The 14,757-nt window shown below is 32.8% G+C and overlaps 2 protein-coding genes across 2 annotated transcripts; one reads left to right on the top strand and one right to left on the bottom strand.

The window, feature by feature from the left end:
• The first annotated feature begins 1,487 nt into the window (after positions 1 to 1,487).
• LOC146531531 (pupal cuticle protein 20-like) lies at positions 1,488 to 6,970 on the top strand. The gene is made up of 4 exons (XM_085198119.1): positions 1,488 to 1,638; positions 2,655 to 2,938; positions 4,602 to 4,847; positions 6,281 to 6,970. Exons 1-4 carry the CDS (start codon positions 1,624 to 1,626, stop codon positions 6,408 to 6,410), a joined length of 675 nt encoding a protein of 224 aa, XP_085054245.1. The 5' UTR covers positions 1,488 to 1,623; the 3' UTR covers positions 6,411 to 6,970.
• Positions 6,971 to 10,374: 3,404 nt separating this feature from the next.
• On the bottom strand, positions 10,375 to 13,210 carry LOC146531530 (pupal cuticle protein 20-like). The gene is made up of 4 exons (XM_085198277.1): positions 13,108 to 13,210; positions 12,623 to 12,759; positions 11,695 to 11,937; positions 10,375 to 10,527 (listed from the first exon to the last, which is right to left on the bottom strand). The coding sequence occupies exons 1-4, from the start codon at positions 13,117 to 13,119 to the stop codon at positions 10,488 to 10,490; spliced, it is 432 nt and encodes a 143-aa protein (XP_085054403.1). The 5' UTR covers positions 13,120 to 13,210; the 3' UTR covers positions 10,375 to 10,487.
• Positions 13,211 to 14,757: the final 1,547 nt, after the last annotated feature.

The following is a 14,757-nucleotide window of genomic DNA, read 5'->3' as shown; positions in this document are numbered from 1 at the left end:
ACAATCCTGATATTGTTACGGAACCTTCGAGATGCGGCATTTTTTATTATTATTTACTTTGCTTTTAACAAATAACAAGAAACCCGAGCAAGTCCTTATAATAAATATATCCCAGGAAATACATAAATTTATTTTGTATTAAATTGAAAAGAAAATGTAAAACTCAATGTAATGAAGAAAGAAAAAAATGTTGTTACGAATTGCTACAATAATTATAAACTTAAATTAAGAAGCTAACTTCAGGATATTTGGCGACTTATTGAAAAAGTTAGAAACTCAACTAACCAAATACGAGTATTTGAATTGGTACGAAAAATGGACGATTTTTGTTTGAAGGAATTTTTTATTTTATTTTACCAGTCTTTTTTATTGTCATATAAAATACAAATTTTTAGGGTTCCGTACTTTTAAAGGAAAAAAGGAACCCTTATAAGATCACTCTGTTGTCCATCTGTCTGTCTGTACGCGTATTTCGACGGTTATAGTGCCGAAATACGCGTTTTTACAAGAATCAAAATTCATAGGGTACTTCCGCTTGAAGTAGAATTATGAAAGTTGATAGCTAAAATCTACAGGTAGTACTAGTTCAAGAAAAAAATCTGAAATCTAAATAGAATTTCTGGTTAAATCTTAAAAAATAATCGCCTTAATAGCAACGCCATATAGCCTTCTCTGTCTCTTCTGTACCTTAGCCATTCAACGGATTGTTTTTTTTTTATTAAAAAAAAATTAAAATAATAAAATTAAGTTTATTACATAAACAATCACAGTGAACTTATAAACGTAATTGACATATTGGTAGATAATTATCATTATAATGGTACCTTCGTGGAATGGCACAAGAATGCCTGCTGCATTTCAGTGACGAGACGCTATATACCTACTATATATTATAGAGTGAAATGATGTCATTAATATTTACATAGGAAGTAAACTGAAAAGAAACCTGATTATTTTATAGATTGAAATAAGCATTTTTGGCCAGTTTCCTTGCTTTTTTGCCTCGCCACCAGATCGAAGAAATGAAAATAATAAATATTTATTTTTTTCGAATAGGATTCGAATGCGCTACACTGTTGTGCTAGAATTATGAAATTTAGCAACTAGCATTGCATAGTAAACTCTTAATTTTTCGTTAAATATTTAAAAAATAGCCTTAAAAAGGGGAGCAAAATTTGGTATTAAAGCCGTCAGTTCAAGTGAGGTTTCAGATGAAAGGACTCTTGATAATCTATACTTGAATTTCATTTCAGCCCGACTCGCGCTTGTCCGGGTTTTTTTTACGTAGACAGGTAGAGGGCACTTAGTGTTATGACATTCCCTTTACCACTTATCGCCGAATTCTGGAGAAATTACGTGTTGAGTGCCAGAACAAAATAAAAAAGAAATAAATATATAAAACTTGTTATACTTATTATTTAGGAAATCCATATAAATAATAGTCTAGATCGCCCTAAGGGGAAGACTAAACCTCGGATCCACCGATACACGCACAAGGTGAAGCAACCGCGAAAGGGCAAACCGGAGCAATATAAAACGAGGCACATCTTCGCTAACAGTATTCTACAAACAACTGGACGAAGAGTGCCTGCTCGTACAAAATACATTCTATATTATAATAATATGTTTAAAATAAAGGTAAGTGGATTTAAGGTTAAATATATTAAAATAGAACTATTCTTAGTTTTAAAATAGAAAAATGTGTTTTTTTTTAGCTTTACACTGTATCCCGCAAACAGCAGGATAGACATCGTTCCTTGTTCATTTTTTAGGAATGAAAATATTAAATATTTAATTTCGTCGAGTGGGAATCGAACCCACAACCCGTTGCGTTTCCAGTCACACGCTTGTTCCCCTGCGCCACGACTGACCTCAATTCTCTTTTCGTAATATAAAAAAAAATAATCATGTCAAGAAAATACATATGTGCTTAATAATCTATATGCTTCCTATATTTTTTTTACAGCTAACTTTATGCTGAAAATTAGCTGTAAAACTAAAGTTTCCTTTATAGTATTATACTTGAAAATAGCCATAAATAGCATAAGCTCCAACAATTTCCTGCATCTTTTTATTATAGCAATCATTTACTCATATTACATATATTTAGTAGGTAGGTGGCTTATGCTTAAACTTTTAAGCTCCTCACCTCATTATGGAGTATCATGGCTTAAACTTCCACTAAAGTTCGCTCCAAGTTGTAATAATAACTTAAAATGAGTGTGTAAATAGTTCGATATTTATATTTATTCGCGATTTGGAAGTTCTTTATTAAAATACTAGCGGCCCGCTCGCGGTTTCACCCGCGTGAACTATGTTATTATTATTTCTGTCTCCATGACTACGTCCTAGTGACGTCTATGCAAAATTTGAAACTCCTAGCATTTGTAGTAACGAAGTTTCATACAAACTTTCGACCCCAAAAACAACCCCTTAGAAGTCGAATATTACAAATTCCCGTCTTAGCGAGCACCTACGTCCTATTAATAACTCCTATGCAAAATTTCAGATTCCTAGAACTTGTAGTTTCTGAGATTTAGTGATGAGTGAGTGACCTTTCGATTTTATATATATAGATAATATATTTTATATACACCAAATTTCTTATATATCACATATCTTAATAATTAATTAAAATTATTGTATGTTGACAGATTACTTTGATATCAGCGCTATTGGCCTTAGCGTCATGTGGGCGCCTGGAACCTCAGTATCTACCGCCGAGGCCTGGCGGAGGTAACGCAGGATTGGGAGGATTGGGATCTGGAGGAGCTGGAGGTGGAGGCGGTAACGGAGGACTTGGCGGAGGATCTTTTGGCGGCGGAAGCGGCTTCGGTGGCGGTAGCGGTAGCGGTTTCGGAGGCGGATCCGGCGGAGCAAATATACCCATACTCCGATATGAAAATGAAAACAACGGCGACGGCACTTACAAATTCAGGTAATTTTTCTTGTGAAAATATTTTATTATTTTGTATTCAATACACATTATCAGTTTAAGGAACTGAGTGTTTTACCAAACTCTCTATGCCCACCCTGACATGTGGGTAGTGCCTTCTGCTTCTTCTTATTTCGGTGCCTCTTCAATCCTGTAGGTTCCGTGCCTTCCTAAGATCATTAAATGTTGAATTCACTTATTTTAGGAGTGTAAGTTATAGATAAAATTATATAGTGCCTTCTTCTTCTTCTAAATTTAGTGCCTCTTCAATCCTGAAGGTTACCCTTTAGTGCCTTCTTAAGATTAAATGTTCTTATAAATATAAATTAAATAATATCCTCTTAGCTATGTTAATTCAACTCTAAAACAATATCAAAGGACTAAACGACTAGGAAGCCTTTTATCACGTATAAGACAATAGTATGGGCCTAACAAGATATTAATTTCTGCAACAGTTGAACGATCACAATAGGGCATTGTGCTGCAGTTCAAACATTTGAAAGTCAGATGTTGGGGATTGTCTCTCTGCTCGTTGCTTGTTAGGCGATCACGCTCCAAGCATTTAGCTGACCTAATTATCTTTATTTCGCTTTAAGATAGTTAAAGTTTTTTTTTAATATGTTTTTTATATTATTTTTTATATTTATCAATATTTTTAAAATTGCTAATTTACAATTTCAAAGGCATTATTAGATATTAAATTCTGTATAAAATCGCAGCAGCCAAATTATACATTTTTTTTAGTTGAACTGTATTCTGACTAAAGTTTCATCTGAATCCGCTCAGTAATTTAAAGCAGTAGTTTATTAATACCGCTCGCGAGTATTGGCTTAAACTTTGGTTTGACGTAGCAGGATTTGAACGTAGCAGGATTTCCCAAGAGTGGAAAATATTAAAAACCTATTTGATAGGATATATTCATTGTTCATCTATATATATAAAATCAAAAGGTCACTCGCTCATCACGAATTCTCATGCATGGATGTCATTTATAGAACGTAGGTACTCATGGAGACAGAAATTAATAATAACGTAGTTCACGCAGGCGAAGCCGCGGGCGCGCCGCTAATACATTATACATGAAAGGCACACTTTACATAGGTAGGTAGGTATGTTCATAACAAATGTCATGTACAGAAACTTCAAAAGCTGCGGTTAGATTGCATTATTTCGTAGTTGATTAAATAATCATCATCCAATTTCAAGTAAAATTAGTTCTTGTTTCCAAACAGTAATTAATCTTTAAGGAAGTCTAGGCACCCAGTACTTGCGATGTTAGAGAAAGTTTTAGTATGAGGTCTACCGCTTCTTTGCTGTAATGTTGCATATATTCAAAGTTATAAATTGTTCTAAAATGTAAACTGTTTAATAATAACTTATTGGTAGGTTGAGGGAACCTAGGAATCTAGTGTTAAGACACTACGCTCTGATTAAGATACTCCGTTTCCCCACTTTTGCCGAATTATAGAAGCGTTGGTCGTTGAGTGGGGGATGTCAACGCCACGCTTTGCCTCGACACCAGAGCGAAGAAATGAAAACATTACATGCTTCATTTCTTCGAGTGGGAATCGAACCTGCAATCGCAATTGTGTTTACAAGTTTTGTTCTTTAAAAAAATATACTTTAACTAAGTATTTATTAAAAAAAAAAATTTATTTTATTATAGCTACGAAACCGGTAACGGCATATCAGCACAAGAAAGCGGAGCGCCGCGCGCCCCCGGCCCTGAAGGACCAGCAGTCACAGCCGAAGGCGCGTTCTCGTACCGCGCTCCTGATGGCCAACAAATCTCCCTAACCTATACAGCTGATGAAAACGGCTTCCATCCCGTTGGTTCCCACCTTCCTACACCTCCCCCAATCCCCGAAGCTATCTTGCAATCAATTGAATTTAATAGACGCAATCCTTCATCGTAAGTAGCTTAATTTTTTTTATAGGATTTTTTCATTAAAGAAAATTTTGTGAGGCCACTTAACGTAGACTTAAAAAGGCGTAGCTTTTGCCTGTGTGTAATGTAAATGTTAACAGGTTGTGGGTTCGATTCCTACTCGAGGAAATGAAAAGTTTAATATTTCATTAAGTAATATAAAAACGAAATTTAATCACGTTTCTCGTATTTATTACATCGCATCGCGATATTATGAATGCGGTAAGAGTGGAGAACGAAGTGTATGGACACTAAATTCATTAAGCCACAAGCGCTCTAGCCATGCGGGCTAAAGCTTCAAGCTAAAATACATTTCTAAATAATATTTTTCCTATAGTAATAACAGAGAGTTTGAAATTTTCATATTTCAAAAAGACCAACTTTTATAAATTTAACAAAAACTTTAATAATAATATTCCTAACTTCACGTGCGCGAAGTGTAACTAAATAAACTTTTCGCAACTATTATAACTTGTGGTGTTCCCGTTTACTTTTCTAGGTTACATAAAAACTATTAATTGAAAATCTTTTGCTCTTGACCCACTCCCTTTCGTGGGAATTCCGAGTTGGGAAGTAGCCAACAAACATTTTCTTAGCACTATAGTCCTGAGTTCGATTTCCTAAAATGAGTGAAACTACATAGGGAAACATAATAGAACTAAATTTATGCTCTTTTCATCATATATTATACTAGCGGCCCGCTCGCGGTTTCACCCGCGTGAACTATGTTATTATTAATTTCTGTCTCCATGACTACGTCCTAGTGACGTCTATGCAAAATTTGAGATTCCTAGCATTTGTAGTAACGAAGTTTCATACAAAATTTCGACCCCAAAAACCCCTTAGAAGTCGAATATTGCAAATTCCCGTCTTAGCGAGTACCTACGTCCTATAAGTAACTCCTATGCAAAATTTGAGATTTCTAGCACTTGTAGTTTCTGAGATTTCGTGATGAGTGAGTGACCTTTCGATTTTATATATATAGATATAGACTAAATTTCAGCTAAAATATCAGTTTCGCGCCTGTGGCATAATGGAAATAATTAAGATTCATATACGACTGTAAGATATGTACCTCGTATAACCAAAGCTACCTCGGGCACTTCGAAGACGTATTCTAAGTGCCTGAGGTAACTTTGGCTAGTCACGACTGTTATGTAACATAGCCGGTAGTCTGTCTTACATAATGTTAGTCGTAGCTGACCAAAGCTACCTCGTAATAATACCTAAATAGACTAGGATAGTCTACACTTTTGCTTAGGATAGTTCTTTTATCTATACATTTCCATAAGTTATAATTCTTTTTATAATTTGAACCAACAGTTCCTGGTATGAGCCCGTGCGATTAAACGAACTCTTTAGTTCACATAAGGTATTCGTATATCTTTAATTTTTTTTCTTTTGCAATTATCAAACAGTGAGGGCTCATACAATGGTGGATCAGGCGGCAGCAATTTCGGAGGTTCCAGCGGAGGGTTTGGATCCGGTGGAAGTGGTTTCGGAGGTGCCGGATCTGGAGGTGGCGGCGCGGGCGGCTACCATTACTGATCTCATTTATACGTACAATGTACGTAACTAAGATACGACACTGAATCGAAGTTTTTATAGATGCTATGTCTTAAACAAACAGATACTTAATAATCCTTAAACATTCCTTATTTATTGTTCTTTTTCTCTTTTCTTTTTAGCATTACAATTTTTTTTCTTTACGGAGAGAATTCTTAACTATTATTTAATATCTAAAGTTCTTTTAATATCACTAATAAATTAATTATTTTTCTTACTCGATCAGTCAGTGTCGTTTCTTAGACCAATATACGGACCTATGAAATTTTACGAGGCTTTATTGTATTTCTTTGGACTACTACCTACTTTGCGCGCTTTCTTAGCTAATAATAGATAATCGATAAATATAAGTTTCATGCGTTGTCATCTCATCAATTTCAATATTGTTTTTATATAAGAATAGAGTAAGCGGAGAAATACTCCAAGAGTTCTAGGACTGTGATACCACGAGCAGACGAGCACTCATTAATTTATTTAATGCTTAAAATGTATTATAAATATTTAAAAAGGCATGTGAATAAATATTATTGAATGAAATATTACTATTTTTGTTTTTATTATTAAGATATAAGTACTTTTTAAAATTCTACTAATTTACATAACTGTATAATTATTAATTTTAAGGCAGTTACTGCAAATTAAACTTTGAAAAGTGCCGGAAAGAAGGTGGCCAAAAAGTTAATTAAACTAACTAATTAAAATTCCGTCATTCATATGCACAGTTTAGTTGGACAAAGTATAGTGTTACCTTTAGCTGCCACCTCATTGTCATGAAAATATTAAAAAAACTAGCGATCCGCACGCGACTGCTCCCGCAAAATTACAAAAGCATTCGTGTTTTAATATATATACACGAGACTTTAATGTCGCTTCCCCTAATAAACATGTTTTTTTTTTAGAATATGTGTACAAAGTTTCATGAAAATCAGTTAATTACTTTTTTATTTAACTAATTAACTGATTTTTTTATTATTTATTTAAACAATATATTTAATAAATCTAAATTTATCTTCATTTGTCTATCGATTACTGTTTCACATAATAGTTATTAGAAAATTTATTCCCCACTTACTACGATTGTTCGGTAAACGTATTGACGGCAACGTTTCTACCAGATGGCACTGTTGATGACAGGTATCTAATATAATATTAGTCTTATATAATTGATTTAATATATAATAATCAAATAATGTAAAAGCAAGAAATTTTCGTTTCCTCGCTCTGTTATCAAAATAGAGCACGGCGTTAAGTTCCGTCACTTGATGCGAATTTTCTTAAAAACTGTTATATAAAGAGAGGTATAGGTTGTTTAAAATTTGTCTTTATGCTATATGAGGGTAGCAGCGTCAAGTTGCGATAGTTGCGAGTGCGATTCTCACTCTGGTGAAAGGGTCTCGCTTTGGCAAAGCACGGCGTTGAATTCCGCCACTCAACATGAAATGCCTCAAGAATTCAGCGGAAAGTGAGTATATTAACTAGGTTCCCTCCGCCTACCCTGCCATGTGTGAGATACAGCGTTTAGCGAAAAAACAATTAAATTCGTTTACACAATTTAATAATTGATTCAGATTTTTCAAGTAATGGTAAAAGAATTTGTTACATTCCAGACATTTTTTTTAAACTAAAGCTTCTGATATTTTAAACCTTATTGAGGAAAAAACTTGTATATAAATATAAACGTCTAACGCACTAAGTTCACAATAAACTTCTAGAGTCCCAATAGGTCCCAAATGTACCACAACTCATAAGAAAGTCAACTAACTTTCTTATACAATAAATCTATTTATTATCTTTACTTATAAGTATGTGTTTATCTTTTATTAATATTTATCTTTTATAATATCTAATATTGTATGGAAATATATTAATACAGTTTCGTAAATTCATAAAAAAAAACTTTTATAGAATATTACTTACAAGAACTGTAAAAAGTTTATATATTTTAAAATACCGAAATCATTGCGCTAAAGCCTTAAAGAATAACTTAATGTGGTTGTTTTGTTAAATTCATATAAAATCATTTTATTGAGATAATACTGTACTGAACTAATTTTCAAAATTATATTTTTTTAGCTCTATGCTTTTATTCTGCAATATGTAGAAATGGAATCCAATGTCAGATATTCTGTTTTCAACTTACCGCCCGATTTCGAGACATTATGTCTTATGTTAGTTGGCGGAGCTAAATGTCACGCCTTGTCTTGTCAGAGTGGGGAGATTATTGTATGATTGTAAAGCAGTCTCCGTAATATTACAACATTTTAATATAATAATCTTATCTTTTTTAACTCTCTTTTTAACCGGCTTTCAAAAAATAACCTCAATTCGTCGGATTTTTTTAATTTGTTTTTTATGTATGTTTTCATTTGTTTTTTTTTTCTTCTTTCTGTTTTTTGTTTAAGTTAATATCAAATATGGTGTAATAAAGTATTAAAATAAATAAATATATTCACAGATTACTCGAAGACGCTTGAATCGATTTGGATAATTCTTTTTTTTTGTTTGAAAGGGTATACCTCACAGGTGGACCACCTGTGAGGTATACCCATGGTGACCATGTCAAAATTTGATGATGGGATGCTGGAGAAATCGAGGGTACTCGAGAGAAATTTTTATTTGCAAAATTTAATATTTATATATTAATTTAATATATTATTATAATAGTGCAATACATTAAAAAAAATTAAACGTTATTTAAGTTGCGTAAACAATTGAAAGTATTGTAAAATCGCCTACAAACGATTATATTTTAACAGTTTACCCTCGTGTGCTGTCGCGAAATCATTACAAAAAGTAAATTATCTCCAAGATAACTTTCTCTTGTATATGAAATTTAAAGAAATCGTCTCAATTTTACTTTCAATTTATATTTACTTATAAACGGTGCATGTGCATATATATTTGCACACTATTTTCATTTATATTGTATTTGCCTAATTTATATCAAATTTTTAAGTCCATATTCCCTAAAAGTACAGAAAAAAATCAAACTTCTAAGTCAACGGAATCAAGCAGCGATTTACGACAAGCATTTATGTATGAACTATATTGTATTTGGTATAATTTTCATCGCGGAATAAAAATCCAGTACTTCCCGTACTTTCCCAGACATACAGACGGACAAAACAGATATCTTATATGGGTTCCTTTTTCCCCTAAAAGGTACGGTTTTAACCCTAAAAAATGCAAGATTAATATGATTTTTCATCTAAAGTACAAATTATAATTAGTCTTATGACCTAATAAATTTGCAAAAGGACCTCATATACATCTCCTTTTTTGGACTAGATTACCAATACAACTCTTTTAATTTGTATATCTTAATACCAAAATTTCATAAAAAAGAAGTAGACAAGCGTTATCAATGTATAAGGACGCTTTAAAGCTTTGAGAAATTTAGCAAAATATAAATATCAAGGTAACGCAATGTTTGTATCTATATTGTATACGTAACCTTGCACTGCATCGGTCTGGACGGGTGTGATGATTATAACCACCAGGCGGACAATCTATTTGACGTTTTATATATTTTGTCTGTTTGTCTGTGCGTTTGTTCACGCCAATCTCAGAAATCAGGTTAACCGATTTAAGTTCAGTTTTCATTATTGTATTTTGGAAAACTTTCCTTAACATTTAGTGTTTGTTTCATGTAAATCGGTGAATAAATAAAAAGTTAGTTACAAAATTGCTGCAAAATATTTGTTTATTGAATTGACTGTAACTTTAATTTTGCAAACTATTATTAAATGATTTTGTTATTAGAACACGAAAGCCATTCAGATCGGTAAATAAATAATTGTGTATTTCAAGCGGGCAAAGCCGCGGGCGGACCGCTGGTTAATATAACAATTGACCCCAATGTGATTTGACAATTTTATTTACTTTTTTTAAATAAATAAAGAAAAATTAAAAAAAAAAAATGTCCAAAGACGAAATGAAAAAAAAATTCATATACTGTTTAACTTTATTCACAGTTTAGTTGCTATATAAAAAAAATCAATACGTATGACGATATCACAGTGCATGCTTCTTGAGGTACAGGCTACCAGGTTGTAGAGCTTAGTAGTAGCTGCGACGGCCATTGTATGAGCCTTCGTTCCTGAAAATTTAGAATAGATTTATATTTAGAGTATCATTTATACAATCATAATATTAACAGGAATTGGTTTTTGTAGTAAATCGATAAGATTATTTACAAAATTGCCATAAGTAAGGCCTAATCGGACGAATTAATTATTTTCCTTTCCACAGTGGTAACAAGAAAAAGCGCGACGTTGAGTTCATCCACTCAACTGGCAATGTCTCGAATATCAAGTAACGAACTAATTTCCTCCAGAATTCGACAGAAAGTGGGGAATGGAGTACCCTTTTTTTTGCCTACCCTGCTGTGTGCGGGATACAGCGTGAAGCTGATTTTTTTTTAATTATTAAAAACTCAATTCCTGATAACTGAATATCTTAGTATAAATTCATATAAATATAACAATTAAATAACTTAAGTGTAACCCTACCCTAAATCTATCTGTCGCCCGTACCAAATCGCGGGGCATTTACATGAAAAATATGAAGTAGAGAAAATAAAAACTACATTAGAATTTTTTTAAGAAAATTATCAAAGAACAAACCTTTTATTACTCAATTAGAGTTGTTTTTAAAGATAATTATTAAATAATAAACCCATTTTGTGGAACTAAAGGCACCCATCTTAATCCATTCAATTATAATGAATGTAGATGTTACAACTGCAATCGTAAGCTGTTAAGTAAGCCTACAATTTGTATGCGGAAATGTTTCTAATAAGCTAATATTATTTAATTTTGTTACGTTAAAATGGAAATATGGAAATTGGGGCAACTTTTGTCTTTAGAGCGTGATATTGTAGTCAGTTTGCTATTGTAAGTACTAATAATAATACTAATATATTTGCAATAAATAAAATAAAATAAATAAATCAGCTTCACGCTATATCACGCCAATAGCAGGGTAGACAGAGGGAACCTAGTGTTACGATACTGCGATCTCCATTTTCAATGTCCAAAACTAAAGTGGAACTAATTTAATTTCCATGCATTACTTGGTTATAAGAACTTTACGAACGCAGTTGGTATATGCTAAGCTAAATACAATTGTGGGCTTAAATCTCTAATATTTTGAATAGCCGTATTCGTTTTTTTCAGATTGGTTATAAAAAGCGGCGTTGTTTTCAGCCATCCAACTATAATTTTCTCTTTTAAATTATTTGAATTTATAATTTTATGGGACTTACGAGGGATGCTGTCTGTTGTATTCCAATGAGCGAAGGATTGCTTCTGGGATGGGAGGAGGTGTGGGAATGTGGGAGCCAGTAGGATGGAAGCCATTCTCATCAGCGGTATACGTCAAGGATATCTGTTGACCATCGGGTGCACGATAGGAAAACCCTCCTTCTGCGGTAACAGCAGGACCTTCCGGGCCTGATGCTCGGGGAGCACCGCTCTCGTGCGCAGATATGCCAGTTGGTGTGTCATAACTGTAATATATTAGAAATACTTGTTATTCCTCTTTACTTAGAAAAAATATTCGATGGGCAAGTAAGCTATAGATTTCTAGATTTGAAGGAAATAGAATGGAAGGAATAGGAATATACATTAGTTAAGCATTACGTATATAAATAAAAAGTAAATATAGTAAGTATTACCATTGTTATATGGATAATCTCTAGGTAAAATATCGAAAGTGAAAAATCGTAAATGTTTTTATTGGTTTTTGGGGCTATGAAGAAGAATAATTTTATTGAGATTTTTTCTAAAAGAATTTCAAAATAAATTTTATATTATATTAAATTAATAAAATGTTATATTAAATTAATTTCGAAAAAATTGTTTCTTGTTAAGGTGTATAAAATCGATAACTACTCTTATTAGTAGTTAAAAAAAACAATAAAAGAAATTTGCAAAATTTTCATTCGCTTTCAATACTTAACCGACGCGACGGGCTATCAAAATATTAAGTCAACTGGTTAATTGATTTTTTAACAAAAAATATAATAAGTTTCTATTTTAAAGTACTATTGTTAATATTTCATCAATTATTACTAAGCATTTATTAATAAGCAATTTTAAAATTTATACGCTTTGCTTATCGACTATAACAAGTCTCGTGACATTATTTAACATATCGTACAGTAGAGTATAAACACTAATTTCTTATATCACCTGAAGCGATAGGTTCCATCGCCGTTGTTGACATTTTCGAAATGGAAAGGTGCGTTGTTGCCTCCGCCATATCCTTGCACCAAATGGTCCAGCCTCGCCCCGCACACCACTGCTGCCATTGATACTACTATTAAGATCTGAAATATCCAAATATGTAACGTTATTTTTTAATATTAAAAATAAATATATATTTTTTTAAACTTTTATTATATACAGTATAGCTATATACAGTACAGCAGGGTAAGCACCAAATGTCAAAACACTCCGTCCAAACTCTCTGAAGTATTTTTGTTTTTGCATCTTGAATAGCATGGTATACAATGGTCTACCATTGTCATTGTAGTAAATCTTTGTCTTAAAAAATATTCTTACTATATTCTTATTCGTTTCCATTTAGTAATTTTAAATTAAAACACTAAAAACTCAATGATAAGATGAGATTTACCTAAATATTTAAACTTTTTTTAAACATCTATAATACTTACCAATTTGGACATATTGTTTAAATGGATAAGGCCCGATAGTCGATTACACTTTGAACTCTGACGATGGAATACTGTCTTCAGGGATGTTCACGTTTTATATCTGTTGAATATGCCCTTTCGACAGGTTGCCTCACCTTGCGTGCATTGTTGAACTGCTTAGCAGTGCCATGGCCCGAACTAAAGCATTTTACTATTTTATTTTGTATGAAAAAATATATATTTTTTAATTACTACATTTATAGTAATATTCATAAAATATTAATTTAATTAATTAAATCTGCTTCACGCTGTATCCCGTACACAGCAGGGGAGGCAGAGGGAACCTAGTGTTAAGACACTCCGTTCCCCACTTTTTGCCGAATTTTTAGGCAGTAGAGTGGCACAACTCAACGCCGCGCTTTGCCTCGACACCAGAGCGAAGAAATAGAAATATAAACGTAAATAACGTGCCGCTGCGCCAGGACGTCCTCAAACAATAAATAATTATGGTAATATAGTTAATTTTGTTACTTTTAAGTCAAAATGCCTTGCTAGAAAAACTCTCCTAGTAAACTTTATTCATTTTATTGATTTTATCCAAAACATATTTATTATTGGATTACGACGTGACAAACTTAATTTAGTATATTTTACAAGTTTATTTCCAGTTTACCTACAATCATGAAATTGATATAGAACTATTAATGGCAGAGAGTAATTCTTTCTTAATATAAACAAATCGCTGTCTCTTATAAAATGGATCATTTTTTTCATAGGGTGCTTGAGATGCCCCGCCGCGCTCAGCTCGCCACGCCCACAGTGCAAGGCTGGCGGGCGATGTAAACTATCATACAAATACAAACTTTATTTGCGAAACCAATAAAGATGATAGCTCCGGTTGTAACATGTAATTGATTTTGAATAGGTTACTTTAAATTATTATATTATTTATAGTTTAGTATTTAGAGCTTTTATCGAATGAAGTCATCACAAAAATTGAATTTTAAATGGAGAAAATAGAAAAGTATAAGGTGATATAGTTCTGTGCTCATTGTTTCTAGAAAATTAGAATATAAGCTTGATGAAAGTGAGTCTTTCCTCGGTGAGAAACATATGTAACAATTTTCTATTTATTACTATACTACTAGCAATACAAACGAAGCTTCGTCCGCTTGAACTTATATACTCGACACCAGAGCGGAGTAATAAAAATATGAAATATTTCATTACCTCAAGTAAGAATTGAACCTACAACCGATCGCGTTGTCTCATGCTTGCGCATAGTGTCCCCAAAAATATAAATTAATAAAGAATTATATTTCTTCTTATTGCAAAAATAGCAATTGCTCTACTTTACTTTATTCCTCCGCTAATGTCACGGAGAATTAGTAATGATTTATAAATAAGGAACTCGCAGTCGTATTGCATAACTGGAACACGTGCGGCCATTGATAATGTCACACAATAAATTATGGTTGTTACGGACTATGATAAATGCTCGGAACTAATCTAGGGTGCCTTTAGATAACAGCGTCTATTGGGAAAATGCATTTAAAATACATATACTGTGAAGCTCCCAAAGAAACTTTTGTTTTCATCACAGTGCAGAAGTGTTTAGACACTATTAGTGGTAAGATACTCCGTTCCCCAATCCGCTGAATTTCCGAGGCC

Source organism: Heliconius melpomene, chromosome 15 (genome assembly GCF_056956725.1).
Source record: "Heliconius melpomene rosina isolate 202511_hmr_F chromosome 15, ASM5695672v1, whole genome shotgun sequence".
Taxonomy (NCBI): Eukaryota; Metazoa; Arthropoda; class Insecta; order Lepidoptera; family Nymphalidae; genus Heliconius; species Heliconius melpomene.
The sequence above is the reverse complement of the archived record's forward strand: the minus strand, read 5'-3'. Positions and strand labels throughout refer to the sequence as shown.